This window comes from Triticum dicoccoides, chromosome 3B (genome assembly GCF_002162155.2).
Source record: "Triticum dicoccoides isolate Atlit2015 ecotype Zavitan chromosome 3B, WEW_v2.0, whole genome shotgun sequence".
NCBI lineage: Eukaryota > Viridiplantae > Streptophyta > Magnoliopsida > Poales > Poaceae > Triticum > Triticum dicoccoides.
This window is the reverse complement of record NC_041385.1, coordinates 742,100,163-742,117,192: the sequence shown is the minus strand read 5'-3', so window position 1 is coordinate 742,117,192 and position 17,030 is coordinate 742,100,163. Positions and strand designations below refer to the sequence as shown.

The 17,030-nt window shown below is 45.5% G+C and overlaps 1 protein-coding gene and 1 long non-coding RNA gene across 3 annotated transcripts in view; one reads left to right on the top strand and one right to left on the bottom strand.

Annotated features, from left to right (window-relative positions):
- The window catches only part of LOC119278199 (MADS-box transcription factor 51-like), a 32,881-nt gene extending 20,821 nt beyond the window's left edge, over positions 1-12,060 (top strand). The window contains exons 2-5 of the mRNA XM_037559552.1: positions 9,937-10,018; positions 10,359-10,408; positions 10,492-10,588; positions 11,670-12,060. Coding sequence (XP_037415449.1) covers positions 9,937-10,018; positions 10,359-10,408; positions 10,492-10,588; positions 11,670-11,759 — 319 coding nt within the window. The 3' untranslated portion in view covers positions 11,760-12,060. The remainder of the gene's footprint in view (positions 1-9,936; positions 10,019-10,358; positions 10,409-10,491; positions 10,589-11,669) is intronic.
- LOC119278200 lies at positions 10,730-13,231 on the bottom strand. 2 transcript variants are annotated; one of them, XR_005137666.1, is made up of 4 exons: positions 13,031-13,231; positions 12,633-12,946; positions 11,336-11,430; positions 10,730-11,242 (listed from the first exon to the last, which is right to left on the bottom strand). It is a non-coding gene; the product is annotated as an uncharacterized LOC119278200 (long non-coding RNA). The 2 variants fall into 2 exon arrangements; XR_005137665.1 differs by having other exon boundaries at positions 10,730-11,430.
- Between the last annotated feature and the right edge of the window lie 3,799 nt (positions 13,232-17,030).

Below are 17,030 nucleotides of genomic sequence, written 5' to 3'. Positions count from 1 at the left end.
AGCACTTGGAAGCCAACTACACGGAGATACCAGCTGATGATTATTCATAGGTGTTGGACGTTCAAAACAACATGGTGTTGCCATAAAGGATGAGGCAGTCGGAAATACCAAAAAACTCTTGCTTAGAGGCATTTGATCTAACAGGTCACCCTCTGAAAATGGCTTGGTGGAAAACAACTAGGTCACAAATTGAGGTTCCAAAAAAGCACCGCTCAAATGTGCTAGAGCTATACTGGAACTGTACTAGTTGGAGAAAACTTGCTAGCTCAGAAGTAGAGGACAGAGAATACCTCAGTGGTATCCGGCCTAGAAGAGATATGCCTAAATGACGTCGAGCCTAGTAGGCATGGATAAGACTAAGTAGTTCAAAAAAGAAACTTTGGAAACAGCTAGTTCACTCAACAACTCTCCCAAATCACCAGGTTTGATAGTTTTGACCCACTGATGTGAAGGTACCAAGAGAGTGTAAAGTGTTTCAAATGAGATAATTGTTAAGCTTCATGCACTAGCCAACGCAACCAAAAATCCGAACTGATGGAAAGGGCTAGGAAATCCACATATACACTTCAACACCCCCTCTCACGTGTGACGCGAGAATCCAACACGTGACTAGACTCAGAGGTATAGCTCAAGAGGCCTATACGTGGATACAAAAGAGGGCAACAACAATTTTTTGATAAATTATGAAATCCAGTACTTGAACTCAAAACCTTAGGGCCTGATACCATGTTAAGCTTCATGCACTAGCCAACACAACCAAAAGTCTGAACTAATGGAAAGGGCTAGGCAATCAACATATGCACTTCAACAATAATAAGGGTGGAAAATGTGGGGGATTGCTTCAAGATTTTGGAAGTGTTCATTCCTAGTTCCAACGTGTGTGCCCCTGTTGATAGTATTATTGTCCTTCCATTCAATTTAGAATCATGGATCCACTAAAATACTAGAATAATACTAACTACTGAGCTCTAAGCAAACTTCATTTTAGGGGTCATCAATTTTTTTCCACTTAGCATAGTGACCTAATGTGAAACTGTTGAATGAGTGGCCCATGCCCATGTACTGTTGGCCTAGGTGGCCTAGGCCCATATAAGAGTTCTCGACGCTGTGTGAATAGAAGCACCGACATTGAAATCAAGCTCGACTGACTTGTATGCCTCTCCTCCAATCCCACATGGTATCAGAGCATGAGGCTTGAAGAAAAGGCCAAGACGATGGTGATGGCTCGGGCAAGGCATTAAACTGCATGAGTTGCGTGCCAGGAGCGTGCGTTGCGGCGTAGGAGACACGACGACAATAGTGCTTGGTCATGAGGATTTCCAAATTTCCTCTTGTTGGTTGTTGTTGTTCTTGGTTTTGGGCTTCTCGCTGGTTGGCATAGGAGCAGGAGGTGCTGTTGTCGTGGTTTTGGAGGCGGTGAGGAGCTGAAGTTGATTAGGGAGGAGCAGGAGGTAGTGAATGTTGTTGTTGTCTTGGAGTTTAGAGGAGGAGCTGCGGGTGCCTTTGTTGATGCTGCTTTTGTTGGAGGTGTTATTGTTGCGCACAACTATTCGAGGAGGAAGGCTAGCTATTGTGTGTGGCTGCCTGGGAGGAAGATGAAAGGTGGTGAGGTCGTGCATATGTTTAATGACTTGGCGGAGGAGACCAAGGTCATGGATTTAGTGCGGTCGGATTATGGATGTTCGTGTGACGTACAGGAAGGAGCAAGGCACGAAGGAGCTGAAATGCTAGTAGGAGACCATGACCGGAAGCGGACACATGTGTCGGGCAGGTGTGAGCTACGTGAGGCAGCAACCAAGGGCGTTGGTTTGCTATGGACATGTGCAACAAGTATGTGGCAACAAGTGTTTGCTTTGATGCTTTTCCTTGGCAAAGTGATGCAGGAAGTGGAGCATACGTGTGAGATCGAACAACATGATAGCCAGGAGGATACTAGCTAGTCTTCCAAGTTTGGCTCATCTTATCTGTACAAATGATGGCAACAGTGAAACGCCCACAATGCTGCTCACAGAACTGATGCAGAGTGGGTACTAGACTCTGGTGCATTTCAACATGTTGCAGGTGACTTCAGGGAATTTTAGTCATATGATCAGCGTACTCCATGTCCAACTAACACCATATGTACAGCTGAAGGGACATTATACCCTATTAAGGGTATTGGGAGTTCTATGTACCCCCACTATTGAGTTATCTTTAGTCTTACATGTGCCAGCCTTCCTAGTCAATCTTGTGTCTTTGAGTGCTCTAATCGACCAGGTGGACTATAGGGCAACACTGGACAGAGGATTGCGCTTGATTCAGGATAGGCCGACTGGAAGGGGGATTGGGACTGGAATAAGGCGTAGGTGATTGTGGTACATGACCGTGACGGGCCTGGTCAAATGGACAACTCGGTGTTTGCGACAGCTGGGGAAGAAAAAAAGTCCTGGGTGATGAAACATCACTGTAGAATGGGGCATGTATCCTTGATAAATGTGCAAGTTGTTCCTGATGTAACGAATGGAGTAGATAAGAACAAGCTGAAATGTGATGCCTGTGAGTTTGCACAACACACGAAGACATCTTATGTGAGTAAGAGACTTGGTAGTATATCCCCATTCGTTCTTGCTCACTTGAATGTGTGGAAAAATCCTATGGTGTCAGTTAGTGGTGCAAAGTATTTCTGACCTTTATTTACTACCACTCACGTATGACATGGGTCTATTTGATGCGTCACAAAGATGAAACTTTCCAATGCTTCAAGAATTTCTATGCGTGTGTGAAAAATCACTTCAATGTTCAGGTACATGTAAACTGATCATGTCACTTCGTGTGTGAACAAAGTGTTTGGGATTTTCTTGTTTGAGCAAGGGATTTTGCATCAATCCTCATGTTTGGACACTCATCCTTATAATGGAGTGGCAGAAAGGAAGTATCGACATATTCTGGAGGCTGCCCGATCATTGATGTTTACTATGAATGTGCCGAAATTCTTGTGGATTTAAGTTGTGATGACTACGATATACCTGATCAATTGCACATTATAGAGAATATTAGGTATGAAGTTACCTTCTAAGTTACTTCTGGGAAAGAATGATTTTTTGGTTCCTCCCAAGCTGTTCGGTTGTGTCTGCTTTGTCAGGGATCACAGGCCATTTGTGGGCAAATTGGATCCATAGGTCATCAAGTGTATCTTCATGGGTTATTCTTCTGACCACGAGGCTACAAGTGCTGGAGTCCTTCTAAACACAGGACCTTCATGAGCATGGATGTCACCTATAGGGAATCTGAAGCATTTTATGGCGAGGAAATTGATCTTAGTGGCTTATTTGATAGTCTTGACCATACCCAGCCTCCTATAATAGGTCAAGAGGGGACAGCGGTGGTTGCTGTGGTGGTGGTGATTCAGTGGTGTAGCAAACAACTGAGGGTGATATGTCGATACAACAAAGCAAGTAACAATCTCATTAACTGATAACACCCTCGAGTGAATGACCGATTGTGACTAATGGGGTGCCAAGCTAGGCAGGCGATGCTCCTACCCAGATTGGCATCGTGCCAAGGTGGACAACAGAGCAAGAGGAACAATTAAAGGTGTATTCACGGAAGTGAGGTGATAGTGTTGCACATAAGGGGCAACAACTATATTACCCATAACTAAAGGTGTATTTACGGAGGCGGGGTGATGGTGCTGCACATGAGGGGGAGCAACTAGATAACCCACAGGCGGAACAACAGGGTAGTACTGATGTGATTTCAATCTCCTCTAATGGGGATTAGACTGAACATGAGTTAGTGGCTACAGAAGGGTTGATTGATTTGCCAATTGCTTTGAGAAAAGGTACTTGAGCAAAAGCAAGGATACTAGAGGAATTATATCGGTTTGATGATATTGATAACAGAAATTATGCATCCTATGAAGCATTATCTTGAGCGTTTGGGTAAGGCTGAAAGAGTGTTTAGGTAAGGCCTTTAAAGTCAAAGATTTGGGCCAACCCAAATACTTCCTGGGCATAGAGGTGGTCAGTTATGCCAAGGGTATTGCGCTATCTTAGAGGAAGTATACTTCAGATCTCCTAAGAGATGTAGGAATGCCAGGATGTCGGGCAGCCTCAAACCCAATTGATCAAAATGACAAGGTGACAGCATAGTCAGGCAAGCTAGTGGATAAGGAGAGGTATCAAAGATTAGTTGGGAGGTTGTTCTACTTACGTCATACACGCCCTAACATTGCCTTTCTCGTTAGTGTGGTAATCAGATACATGCATGGACCTAGGAGTGATCATCTTGAAGCAGTGCACATGATTCTGAGGTATTTGAAGGGGACTATTATTTGAGAGTAACATGCATCTCTTGGTGGATGGGTATTGTGATGCAGATTGGGCAAGTAGCCTAGATGATCGTAGATCAACCTCGGGATTTCATGTCTTTGTTGGTGGGAACTTGGTATCATGGAAAGTAAGAAATAGGTTGTTGTGTCCAGATCGACTGAGGAGGCCGAATATAGAGCTATGGCTCAAATGGTAAGTGACATGTTGTGGAAAAAATTTATTAGAAGAACAATATTGAAGACTAGTGTAAATGTGTGGTGCGATAAAAAATCAGCAATCAAGCTAGAGAGCGATCCACTACAGGATAGAACTAAGCATGTGAGAATAGACAGATTCTTCATCAAAGAAAAGCTATATGTTGGGGTTATCAAGATAGAGCATGTGAATTCAGGGAAACAGATTAAGGATTGCTTGACAAAAGGATTGGGAACTACAGAATGCAATATGGCGTGTGACAAGATGGGAATGACAGATGTCCATCACCCCCTTGAGAGGGAGTGTTGAATGAGTGGCACATGGCCCATGTACTGCTGCCCAGTCCCATATAAGAGAGGTGCTTGACCTAGAGGATGATGCGCTTGACCTTATCTAGATAGAAGCGCCACCAGCGCAATCGAGCTCGATTGACTGGTATGCCTCTCAATCCCGCAGAAATAAACTCACTAAAATAGTTAATCCGCTGGTTGTCTCGCCATTAATCCCCAAAACTCATTAGCTATTTTAGGTGCACTTTTAGTGTATTTTCTCATGCTAGCATTTATCGTTTAGGACAAAATTTCTTCGTCCTTTCTCGCTTTCATGTGTCCAACTGACAAGGGTGCTAGAGAGCCCTGGTGCGGCCATGAATGAAGAGCGACAAGGTTTTTGCCTGCCACTAGTAAGCCCCCCTACAGAAACATGGAGATCCTATTCCTAGAGCTAAACATGATGATTCTTCATCTCATACTTAGTTATCGGAATTGCATTTATCTTCTTGGCCTCTCGGGTGAAGCACTAAGTATGCGAGACACTAGAAACCGACAGAGCATTAGTATCTTCGTCTACCTAAATGGCACAAGGTGTCAATCCAAGTGCGGCATCATAGACCTAAATACATGACCTTTACTATTATTGTCCTTGACATATGCAATGCACCTCTATGTCACTCCTTGATAGGTGGCACCGAAGGAGGGTTTTAACATTAGTATTGTGAGGTGTCTCTGAGCCAAAGGGCTCTAAAATTTGTGTCAAGAGGCTTAAAAGTCACTTAACATTTATTGCTCACCTCTAGGTATGGAAAAGAGCATGAAAATTGCACCATTCCATTCAGGGGGTGCACATTAAGCATCCCTTCAATTTATCAGATATAACGCTCTTATATTGATGGATATGTAGTACAGGTAGTCTACCAACAATAATGGTGGCTACTTGTAAAATATTGGGACAACCGTGATGCTTCTTACATGGGATCCCTTGATAGGACAAGCCCAATTCAAGCACTCCCCATAATCATGCCTTAAAAAAGGTGCCAAAGAGGCACCTCTTGTTGCCATCTACCAAGCAGTCAAAAGGCCCTCATGTTTTGTTAGAGGTTTTTAAAAACATCGTAGCTCTTATCCATTGAGTCTTGGTATGACCACATGGGAATCTAGGAAGGGTTCATTTCTTCTAGCAGCATATGTTATTGTTCTCGTACAACCCTCAAGATATTGCACTCATCTAGGTAGAAGAGAAAGATGATGGTAGTATGTATTCCAAAAGGCCAAAGGGAAGAGTGATAGATCGATCCTATTGTGTCAACTCAAAGTTTTCCCATGCTTCATTTGTTTGTTAACAATGATAACCCATGGATGAAGGTTTATGTTGGATCCTAAAGAGAACGCTTTGAAAAGGCGAATCCTTAGCTCATTTCAAGAGCTTTTCCAACATAGGAGGTACCAAGAGGAGATACAAAGGGGAGGTTACCCTCTATTTTAGATGGAAATCGATCTCACGGCATAGAGAAGATATTGTGGTACACTCATAAACTTTCACACAAACCCAACTTGGTTGCTCCCATTTGTTCAAATTTTCTTCTAATCTTCCAATAGCATCAATAGTTTTAACGATGATCCTTTGAGAGGCTTTCCCTTGAAGGATCTTCAACTTTATGATGGGTGGCGAAAAACTCCCCATGGCTTCTTACAACCCACCAATCTTAGAAGTGTTTCAAATCAAATGTTTCTTTCAGTCAGCTCTTGATGGTGGTTTGGTCCAAAACATACTCCAATGAAATTGTTCCCACAAGTTCGCCTACCTTCTCCAATATGATTAAGCTAGTGTTTCATGCAAAAGAACTACGCATATCTTGATGGTCGCTTCAACAATAATTTATTGTAATCCTTGACCCCTTAAGTGTGGAATCTGTCACATAGCTTGTCCCTTTATGGCTCCTCTTGGGGTGTTCTCAAATACACTACCTTGACAAGATGCTTCATGGACAATGATGGCAATGATGCTTCCCTCACAGGGTAATACACTCATGAGTCATTCCTTAAGTGGTTAAAATGTCTCCATGTGGGTTTGGTTTTCTTGTGGCTCACATTCATCTAGGATTTGCACAAATGAGTGATGTAGAGAAATCTCATGTGTCAACAACATATGATGTATTGGTATCCAACAATTTTCTTATGTCGTGGAATGTACACATCCAAGGACAAGCTCTTGCACCAACCCTTTTACACATTTCAAGCGGTGTTGTGGAGTTTACACATCCGAGGACAAGCTCTTGCACCGATCCTTTTACACCTTTCAAGCGGTCCTTCTCACGCTTTTGGAGTGCAAAGTGATCTTTGTTTAGGCGAGGCTCAAAACCTAGGGAATCTTCCATGTTCATTGTCAACACAAGACAATGAGACATTTGAAAGCACATCAATGTGCCACTCGACTTGCTAGCAAGTTGTACAATGCACACCCATGGTTTTTAATCTATTCTTCTATACGAGCAGGTAGGAGCAACCCCTCTTGATCAACCTATGTTATGGTCCAAGAGATATAACTACTTACACAATACTCCCATGCCTAGATATAGCTCTTTAAACGTGTGATGGTGTGGGCATTTATATACATGAGTCATGTTGTGCTCCTTTATCCGATTGATGATAAAGTATGCCCCGTCCCATTTACAATTGGCATTTCCACTATGCTCAGATTGAGGGCGTGATTTGGGCTCTACCAAGGCATGTGGTATTGCCCTAACTCAAATTATGCCAACCTGTCTTCATGGTATTTGTGAAGGATCTTTATAGAGAACCTTTCATACATGTGCATCTATAAGGACGCCAACGTGCTCCACAAAAAAGACTATCCTAAGACACCATGTTTAGTGACCTGACTTTTTGTCATCATTTAAAAGAAAGCTTTGAGGGGAAGACTCGTGTTGGCTATGTCATCATCCTCTACATGGACAATAGTCCTGCTTGTTCTCTTTTGGCCCACACCCTTTATTGAGGCTCAAGGTCCACCTCTTCGGTTCTTCTAGGGTGTCGTTGCCCCATTGTGACCCAAAGAATTATAATTAGGCCTTCAATAATGATGAAGCTCCTAGCTCTTGTGTGTATCTTTCTTTACTCATTTTCTTCCTTGAGCTCCTTTGCCATGGTAAGAAATTATACTGGGATGGATCTTTTAGGGATGGTCGCTTTCACAAGAAGGTTTGCTTGTACTCATTAATGTTTCTTATGTAGGAACCCTTACCATATCGCGTGCATGACCACCATTTGAGAGTTGCAAATATGGTGGTTGCTCAGGCCCTTGAGGTGCACCACACGATGTTAGTGTGGACAACCTAGGCAAGGATGTTGGAATCCACGAGCTTCCCTTGTGAAGAAGGTTCCCAATAAGTCTAGAGTCATTAGGGTCATTATGGTGATGTAGATGTATTTGTGTTTGCCAGCATATTTGTTGTGAGTCATACTGAAGTAAGAATATTGAGGATATGAACATATTCAACTGCATATTTGATGCGATGCATCTTGAAGTTCTAACATCCATTTTGTCAGATAATGATTATCATGTAGGCCTATTTCTTGAGCTATGTAGGGGCTTTCCTGGAGATCTAAGCTAAGTTTGGCGTCCAATCCTCCTTGGAGTATAGAGACCCCTCCCACTATGAGGATATATGCCTCTTTTTTGCTCGAATTGCCTACCACCATTTTGAGCTCGTCGCATTGCACCCATGACGAATGGAGTGCATAGAGCAACAACCTATGTGTGTCACAAGTTCGATGGTTGTACCAGGGAACCTATGTGTGTCACAAGTTCGATGGTTGTACCAGGGAATTGAAGCCCTATATTTTCGGTTATGCTTCTGTTAGGCAAAGTGGTTTCTCTTAGGTGGTTAAGAAAAACATCTTGACCTTAGGTCAACCTCACCAGATCAACTAACTCTTATGTGGCTAAGTGGTTGGTCTTATTGAGGGCCCTAGTTTTCTTCTAGTTGTTCTAGCCCTTCTCAAGAATTATACAAATGTTATGAGACGAAAGAAAAATAAAAATATCGAGCGAGGGCTTGTGAAGATGACACTCTTAAGTCTAAAAGGGAGACAATAATGTTGTTCGAAAGGAATGTATATGTGGTGTAATTTCTCCTCTTATATGTGTTCTTACCTACGTGCTTAGAAGGTACTCCCTCCGACCCATCATATAAAACGTTTTTGCAGTTTAAATTGAACTGCAAAAACGTCTTTGCATTACGGTACATAGGTAGTATTTATGAACATCCTTACATTCTATCTATATAATGGTTCCTAGCTACAAACTCAACGGAAGTTTTAGTTGACGGGGGCCCAATTTCTAGGTCAAATACCTCCCCCAAAGGCTCGAACTCTTGGGAGAAGACCTTGGAGAACCCCGAGGAGAAAATGACTAGGGGAAGGCAAAGAGACCTCAGGCCTAAACCTGATTATACGTCGGGCCGGTCCGGGCTTGCAAAGCCCGGTCCTTAAACTACAAGCCTGAGCCCGGCCCAAAGCCTAAAAAAAATATTTTTTCAAGCCCGAAGCCTGGCCTAAAAAGTTGCCCAAAGCCTGGCCTGGACACTATTTTTTAGCGTACGCACGTGCAAGCCCAGCCTGAAAATCAGGAAAAAGGAAGCCTGAGCCCGGCCCTAATACTCTTTTGGGTGGTAAAATGAAGCCCAAACCTGTCCCAGAAGGCAAACCTGACCTGGCCCAACCCAGTTTTTCGGGCCGGGCTGTCCATGATCAGGTTTACTTGGGCCCAAGGAGGGGGCTTTTATAAGAGGGAAGTGATACAAAAGCTTCTGAAATTGCACTGTAGCTATTGTTTGCACAGGTTGAGATAATGATGAACCTATATGCAGGTCTTCACTCAATTATAAAAGAGAAAGAGATGAATTTTATTTTACTGTTTCTCCAAAGTACTTAGAATTTTATTGCCTCTCAGAGTCTTACATGCAGGTCTTCACCAAATTTTTGTTTGAAAGACCTATATGAAGGTCTTCACGAAATTATAAAAGAGAAAGTGATTAATTTTATTTTACTGTTTCTCCTCAGTACTTAGAATTTTTGTTTAAAATCGCCTTACAGAGTCTTACAGCTTTAGTACAGTGAGTTTCCAAACGTTAATGTGGTGCATTTGTTTTCAGCATAGAAGGTACATATGATCGCTATCAGAGATTTGCAGGAGCCGGAACGAACGTGAATGGAGGCGATGCAAGTAGCAACAATGTAAAATAATCTATATAGCTTTCTTATTGCATATCTTACAGCTTGTTTAGGTGTGGAATATATAACTCCCAAGCATCATACTGTTCATTCAATCAGTTTACATTTCTGAAGTTTCCATGGGAATATGATGTGCATGATGAAGTGTTTGTAATCAACGATTATGTCGCCTATGCATAGGACCAGCAAAATGAATACAAATACAGTCTTGCTTGGTAGCTACTTGTTTGTCCAAATAAGCCATCTATATTCTATTTACCCCATTTTGTATCCAGGATAGCCAAATTATATGATTGTTTATATACTTGCATATTTCTGACATGATCTTTTGGTTCTGAACCAGGATGGTGACCCTTCAAACATACAGCCAAGGCTTAAAGAGATTGCTTCTTGGTAGCCCTTGAGACCTTTCATAATCTCTTCTAGTATGTTATTTACTGTGTTTTTTCCTAAGCTGGTTAGGTGCAATCCTGCAGGTCTCTTCAAAACAATGCTGATGACTCAGATGCTAATAAGCTAGAAAAACTGGAGAAACTCCTGACAGATGCTTTGAGGAATACAAAATCAAAAAAGGTACACTTCAGCGGTTCTATTGACACCTGTAATCAGCTTTTGTGTCAATGCATCAAGTCTCTGGTTCCCTTTGGAACCTTGCTCCATCAGAAAATGGCTCTGTTTTCAGCTACTTTCACTAATTCAGCAGCTCACAGCTTTATCACTATCTTGGTTTCCACAGTCTTGCTCTTGATGCCCTAACTATACAAAATTCATTCCTACTGAATATATATTGTTACTTATCTACTGATGTAGGGTATGTAGTTTCCATTTTGATTATCAGTTCTACTATAAAAAAGTTCAATGAAGTACTTACATCTTGAGATAATGGGCTGAATGTGTGTGCTACATTAGACCCTATGTGTTGGTAAATGATAGGTAGAAGAAAATAAGCTCACTGGATACTTTACTATGGATGTGATTGCCTTTGATAGTTTCATCGTAACTCAGAAGGAGTTAACTGCTAGTAGATTTTCTAGATTCAGCATAAGGACCTGGCATCGGTATCCATAGTAAAGTATCCATTCCAAACAGGGCAAAAAGGTTTGTTTGCAGCCCTTGCTTGAGTAGAACTGTACTTGTGGATATGATCCAAGCAACAGACACATGCACAGAGACTGACCTTGTGCCAAAGATAATGAAATCCTTGTGAGGAAGCTTTGTTTGGTAGGCCTAAATTAAGTATGAACATTCATGTGATGTCAGAATATCAGATGCCAACATATCTTCTGGCTATACTAGAATCAGGCTACTATTGATGTTTACCGTAAGCCCGTGACAAGTGGGTTCTTTTTCCATTTTTCTGAGAATTGTCCAGCTTATTCGTAAGCATTAGTAAGCCGATTTGCATTGCAGGCTGCCTGAAATGAAAGAACAAAATGGAGACATCAGAATAGATCCTGTCAGTTACCTGCGAATAGGAAATTAGGTTTTGAAACAGAACCTGGTTGGAGAGTTAAATCAATACAGAAACTGTTTACAAGGCAATTAAGCGTATAAACTAAAAACAAAGACAAAATGGAGACATCAGAATAGATCCTCTGAATCCATGTACCAAGATTATTTACAAGCTTTGCTTTCTTGTTTGGCTGGAGTGCAGATGTTGGCGCAACAAAATAGCGGCTCAAGCACGAGGAGTGGCGAGAACTCCAACGGTCCTAGGGGACAGAAGAAGCGAGGAAGGACTTGAGAGCAGTCATGTGATGTGTCTGCATTTGGTACAAGCAATGCCCTGTTTCCTGATGCAACACTCTTCCCCAGTTGGGTATCAAAGAGTTGTCAGAGCTGCTGCTTGTAACGTGTATGGCAATAAGGGCAAATTCAATAAAAGGGTGGTGGGCTAATACTAATTCAATAAAAATGTTCTGTATGTGATATTTATGTGAACCTATCAATCTGTTGTCATCCTTCACTATTCCTGTCATGTGGAACTGAATGATCTCTCTCTGAAAAATAAAATTGCAACTGAATGAGAAATCAGTTTATGTGGATGCACTTTATAACCTAATGCAGATGTTTCCTCTTTTAACTTGGTGAGGATCATATCCATGTCTGCATTAAGCAAAAGGACCGCTCAGTAAGTGCAGTCTGGTTTGTGATCCCATATTGCTGATGTGAGACGAAATAAGTAGTAGCCTTGCAATTTATCCGGAAAAGAAAGTAGTAGCCTTGCTGGATGATGAGATGTGGGCCTACTTTTTCTTGCATTTGCTGCTATTTCAGCATCTGTTCTTTTCTCCTTGCGGTCTACTAGATGTGGGATTTGGGCTTGTCCTCTTGAATGTTAGTGTTTGCTGAATCTCGATCTCGACATACATATTGTGCAGAAAGCATGTTTCGTTTATGTAGCGCGTTAAGGCAAAAACCAAAAGTTCAGCTTTAATCCCGGAAAAAAATATGTGTAGTGCATAGATCTGGCAATTTATTTGTGCAGATATTTTTTCTAAGCTCTGAAAACAAGCACTACAAACCTGCAAAAATACAGTATTTCGGAGTGTACAGGCTGGCCGCGTTAACATCATAGAATGAAATACAGTACGAGCGACGGAGCGAGCAAACACACCTGATATGCAGATGAAGGGCCAGCCGCCCAGAGTAAGACGCAAACGCCCACCCGCCTCCAGCTAGCTAGCGTCGGTCGCCGCCGGCGCCGGCAATGGCAGCATCCCCATCTGTGCGCTTGATGACGACCGCACCACCGATGGCGTCGATCGATTGCCTCGCCGGGACGGGACAGAATCGTGGATGCGCCGTCCTCCTCCCTTCCTTCCTTCCTTCCTTCCTCTTGGCCTCCGGGACGCACAAGCGCATGCACGTACGCCCTGGCTAATGTTGACAGGTTGATCTCACCTTGCACGGAAACACACATCCGCTCTACTGCATCACAGCATGTAGTCTGTGTCATATGGTAAATCCACAGAAGATCGACGCGCGTGAAAAGGTTGAGTTGTGTGGACGAACCCCTCGTCTCAGGCCGCGGCGACGGAAATCAAACCCCCGCTCGTGCATATCATGAAAAATCAACAACAACACTTGTCCATGAGACGAGCAACAGTATCAACCAAAGCGGCAAAGAACTCGAACACACGCATTGACCCACCTTTGCCGCGCGTCGCGCGTCTTGCAGGGACTGGAAGGCAGGAGAGGAGAAGCTCCAGAAGAAGCAGCAGCAAATGGAAACGGGGAGAGAGGGGGAGGAGGCATAGATAGACAGCAGCTCAGGTCAGGCCAAGGAAGGAAGCCGCGTCGTAATAAACTAGCAGCTTGGGGCCACGCGCGCCTTGGTCGCGTGGCGGTCTCCGCGGTCGAAACGTCGGGCGCTGGGCATACGTTTCGAGCGGGCAGAGAGTCGAATCACGCTGCGGGGACATATGCGTCATATGCCCCGGGATCACTGTGTGCTTCGTCTCTTCCATATCGGGCATGTCGTCCCACCGACAGGTCTTTCACCAAAAAGGCAAACTATCGACGGCGGCGGGTTGCCCCTTGGGCTGTGCCCCGGGTCAAGCAAGCAGCTACTTGGACTGACTGGACAGGTGGTATTGAATGTAGTACAGGCAAGGGGAGAAACCGCACGAATCTTGGCAAGTTGGCATAGCCATGTGGTGAAGACGCAAATTGTCGGACAAATGAAATGAGCCTCGAAAAAGGGAAGCAAAGAAGGAATTCGTAACGGGACGAGAGCGGCGTCAGCGAGCTTAATTAGGGCATCTCCAGTTGCGCCCCCAACAGGCCCTCCAGGCCACTTTTTCGACGCCGACGCCGAAAAAATGGCAAAGTCATGCCCCCGGACGCCGAAAATTGCTGGTTCGGACCTTTTTTCCGCCCGGCGGTCACAGGCCGAACCCGGCGCGCTGGGGAGCCGTTGGGGGCTCCGGCGCTAGGGAAAAGCACGTCTGGCCCACATCGACAGGGGAAAAATCAAGGTTTTCTTCCCCCAACTCGCCTCGCACCCCCCGCGTCCTCGGCCACCACTAGCTATATCCCGGCGACGGCCGCCGGCCTACTCCGCTAGATAGCCATTCCCCGCCGGAAAATAGCAGCGCTTCGCCGCGGCAGCCCCTCCCGCAGTAGCTGGGCGTTTCCGGCCGCCGTTTCCGGCCGCGGAGGCGCGGTTTAACGGCGGGTACACGCCCACCGAGCGCAAGGTGTTCGGCATTTTGACTGTCTCGGCGATGGACTCGGATGAGGAGGAAGAGCTCGCCACGCTGCTGGAGGAGGAAGCTGCGCAATGGAAAAACTGCCCATTTGGTTGGCAGGGGATGTACAAAGGCGCCAAAGGCGGTTGCAGTGTGGTGCTTGAGGCGGTAGCCACACAGGACCTCTGGATTTGGCACTCCTTCTTTGGTATGCCAGGAACTCACAATGACATCAATGTGCTGCAGTGCTCTCCTGTTTTTGCCAAGCTCGTTGAGGGCCATTCTCCTCCGGTGAACTTCGAGATCAATGGGCACCAATACAACAAGGGGTACTATCTAGCTGACGGCATCTATCCGAGATGGTCGACATTTGTGAAGACGATCTCAAACCCTGTCGCAGGAGGCAAGAACGCCTGGTTTGCGAAGCTTCAGGAGGCTTGCAGGAAGGATGTCGAGCGAGCATTTGGTGTGCTCCAATCTCGATTCGCTGTTGTTCGGTACCCCGCTCAGACCTGATCGAAAGATCAAATGTGGGAGATCATGACTTGCTGTGTCATTTTGCACAACATGATCATCGAGAGCGAGCAAGAAGACCCAGTGTTTGACACTGAACCATACTACAGGCAGGGTCCTCTAACCGAAGTTGATCACCAGCTACCGGCAACTTGGACTGCCTATCTCAGTATGCGTCAGGAGATCCGAGACCCACAGGTGCATCATCAACTGCAGAAAGATCTGATTGAGCACCTATGGAGGCTCAAGGGGGACGCCGCGTGATGAAATACGAGTTTTTATTTGTTGAACTATATAATTTGTATTGAACTATTAGTTGTTGTACTATTTTGTTGAAGTATTTGATTTTTCTGTGATGAAATATGTGATAAGGAATAATTGTGTTGATAATTGAACGCCGAGACACAGCGAAACCACGCCGAATATGGGCCTATTCTCGCCCATATGGGCTGTTTATTCGCCGAAATTGGGCTGTAAAGTGGGTCAATTTCGACGCCTAGGGGCGAGCTGGGGGCGACGACTGGGCGCTAAACCGGCCCCAGCGCCGAGTGTATCGCCGGCTCGCCCCCAGGGGGCGATTTGTATGCGTCCTGGGGGGCCAACGGCTGGAGATGCCCTTAGCAGTGACTGTGGGCAACACGCGCGCGGCGGTGCTCTGCTTCCTACCGGAGCGCGCGGCGGTGCTCTGTTTCCTACTGGAGCGCGCGCGCGCGCGTCCGCGGCTGGCGCCCAAGATTCGTGCCGGCGGTTCTGGCCAGCAGCGGTTCTGGCCAGCGCGGACGGCGTTACTGGCGGGCACGGCCGACTAAACACGGTGGCCATGGCAATGAGCCTCTCTCCACTGCCTCCCGGCGCCTCCCCGGCCACCCGCGTACGAGCCGGCGGTGAACCAACCAACAGCGACCCCCCACGACGCTTTAGAAGCAGATCGAGCTCATCGCCCTCAACGCACGCACGCACGCTCTGCATAATTATGAGATCTGTATTAGTACTAGCTAAACCGGCGTACACCTGACCCGTCCAGCTTAATTTTGCTGCATCTAGAGAGACCAGCAAGGTGACGAGCCAATGGTGGCAACGATGAAAAAACACAATCTCGATCTCCAAAAATATAATCAAGGCGAAGAGTACAGCAAGCAGAAATGGGAGAAAGAAGGCAACATAAAGCAAAGCGGAAGGAAAACATCAACAACAGGGACGGAAAGATATTTTGCTTACCACTCAGCCGGCGACGCCTGGGCGAACGGAGTGGAGGCGCGCGTCGCCATTTGGCTGGCTCCCGGCTAACTGGAGAGGCAGGCCTCGGCGGCGGTGCGCCGCATTTTGTACTGTAAACTTTGGGGGTTGGGAGTGGGGTAGCGGAAGCACCATGTCGGCAGCTCTGACCACGGGCCCGAGCCAAGAGCAATGCGCGTCGTCGTGTCGACGCAGCATTGGCCAGCGGAGTGGTACGATGAGTCACCGGCCGCGGCGCCATGTCCCCTGTGCCGGTTGCTGCGTGCGATGCCATCGCCCTGCTGGTGCTAGCTAGTGGCGGAGGCCGGGACGTCCCTCGTCAAAGCCCTGCGTCCCATCGTACTAGTGGCGCCGGGAGAGAACGTCGTGCAGGTGCAGCCACGCGAGGCAAGGCTAATGATGCGCTCCATGTTCTGCGTGGGCCCACAACTCAGTGGAATCTAAGGGCATGTAGAATGGAAGCACCCGTACGTATAGCTTCATCCTCTCCAGCTTGATAAAGTATGATGAAGCAATAGCACTAAGAAACAAACATCCAATGCAATAGGCTGTCTCACGAGGGTTCACAGTTTCTCTTTTTCATCGCATGGACTGAGAGCTTGCCTGTTTTATACACATGCAAGCTCAACTTTCTCTACTTTTCTTGCTCCCTCTCTCCTTTTTGCTTCTTTGGTCAAGTAGGAGTCGGCCTCCTCTGCAGGCACCCGCTTTTGTCTACAGGCAGCACCTCAAGTCATTTGGAACCACCCGAGCCGACGTGGATAGCTGTGGCAGCCGTCCACGGTGTAGCGTTGGCCTTGCCCTAATTCAATGTTTAGATCATGCAGCGAAGCAAATGTGGTCGTTTTGATGAATGAGGCACCTACAGCGATCAAAGTCTTTTAGTAAAAGCTATATGTGTAAAAAGAAATGGCTTGCTTATTTTGCCTTGCGCTTTCATCTTGTTCCAAACACACACATATGAATTATCATTCTTGCGTTTTCTAATCATCTGCTTTACATCTGCAATCGTAATACCTTATACTAAATCAGCAACAATTAAAACTGGTTTGAAATCTTGCATTTCAAGAAGT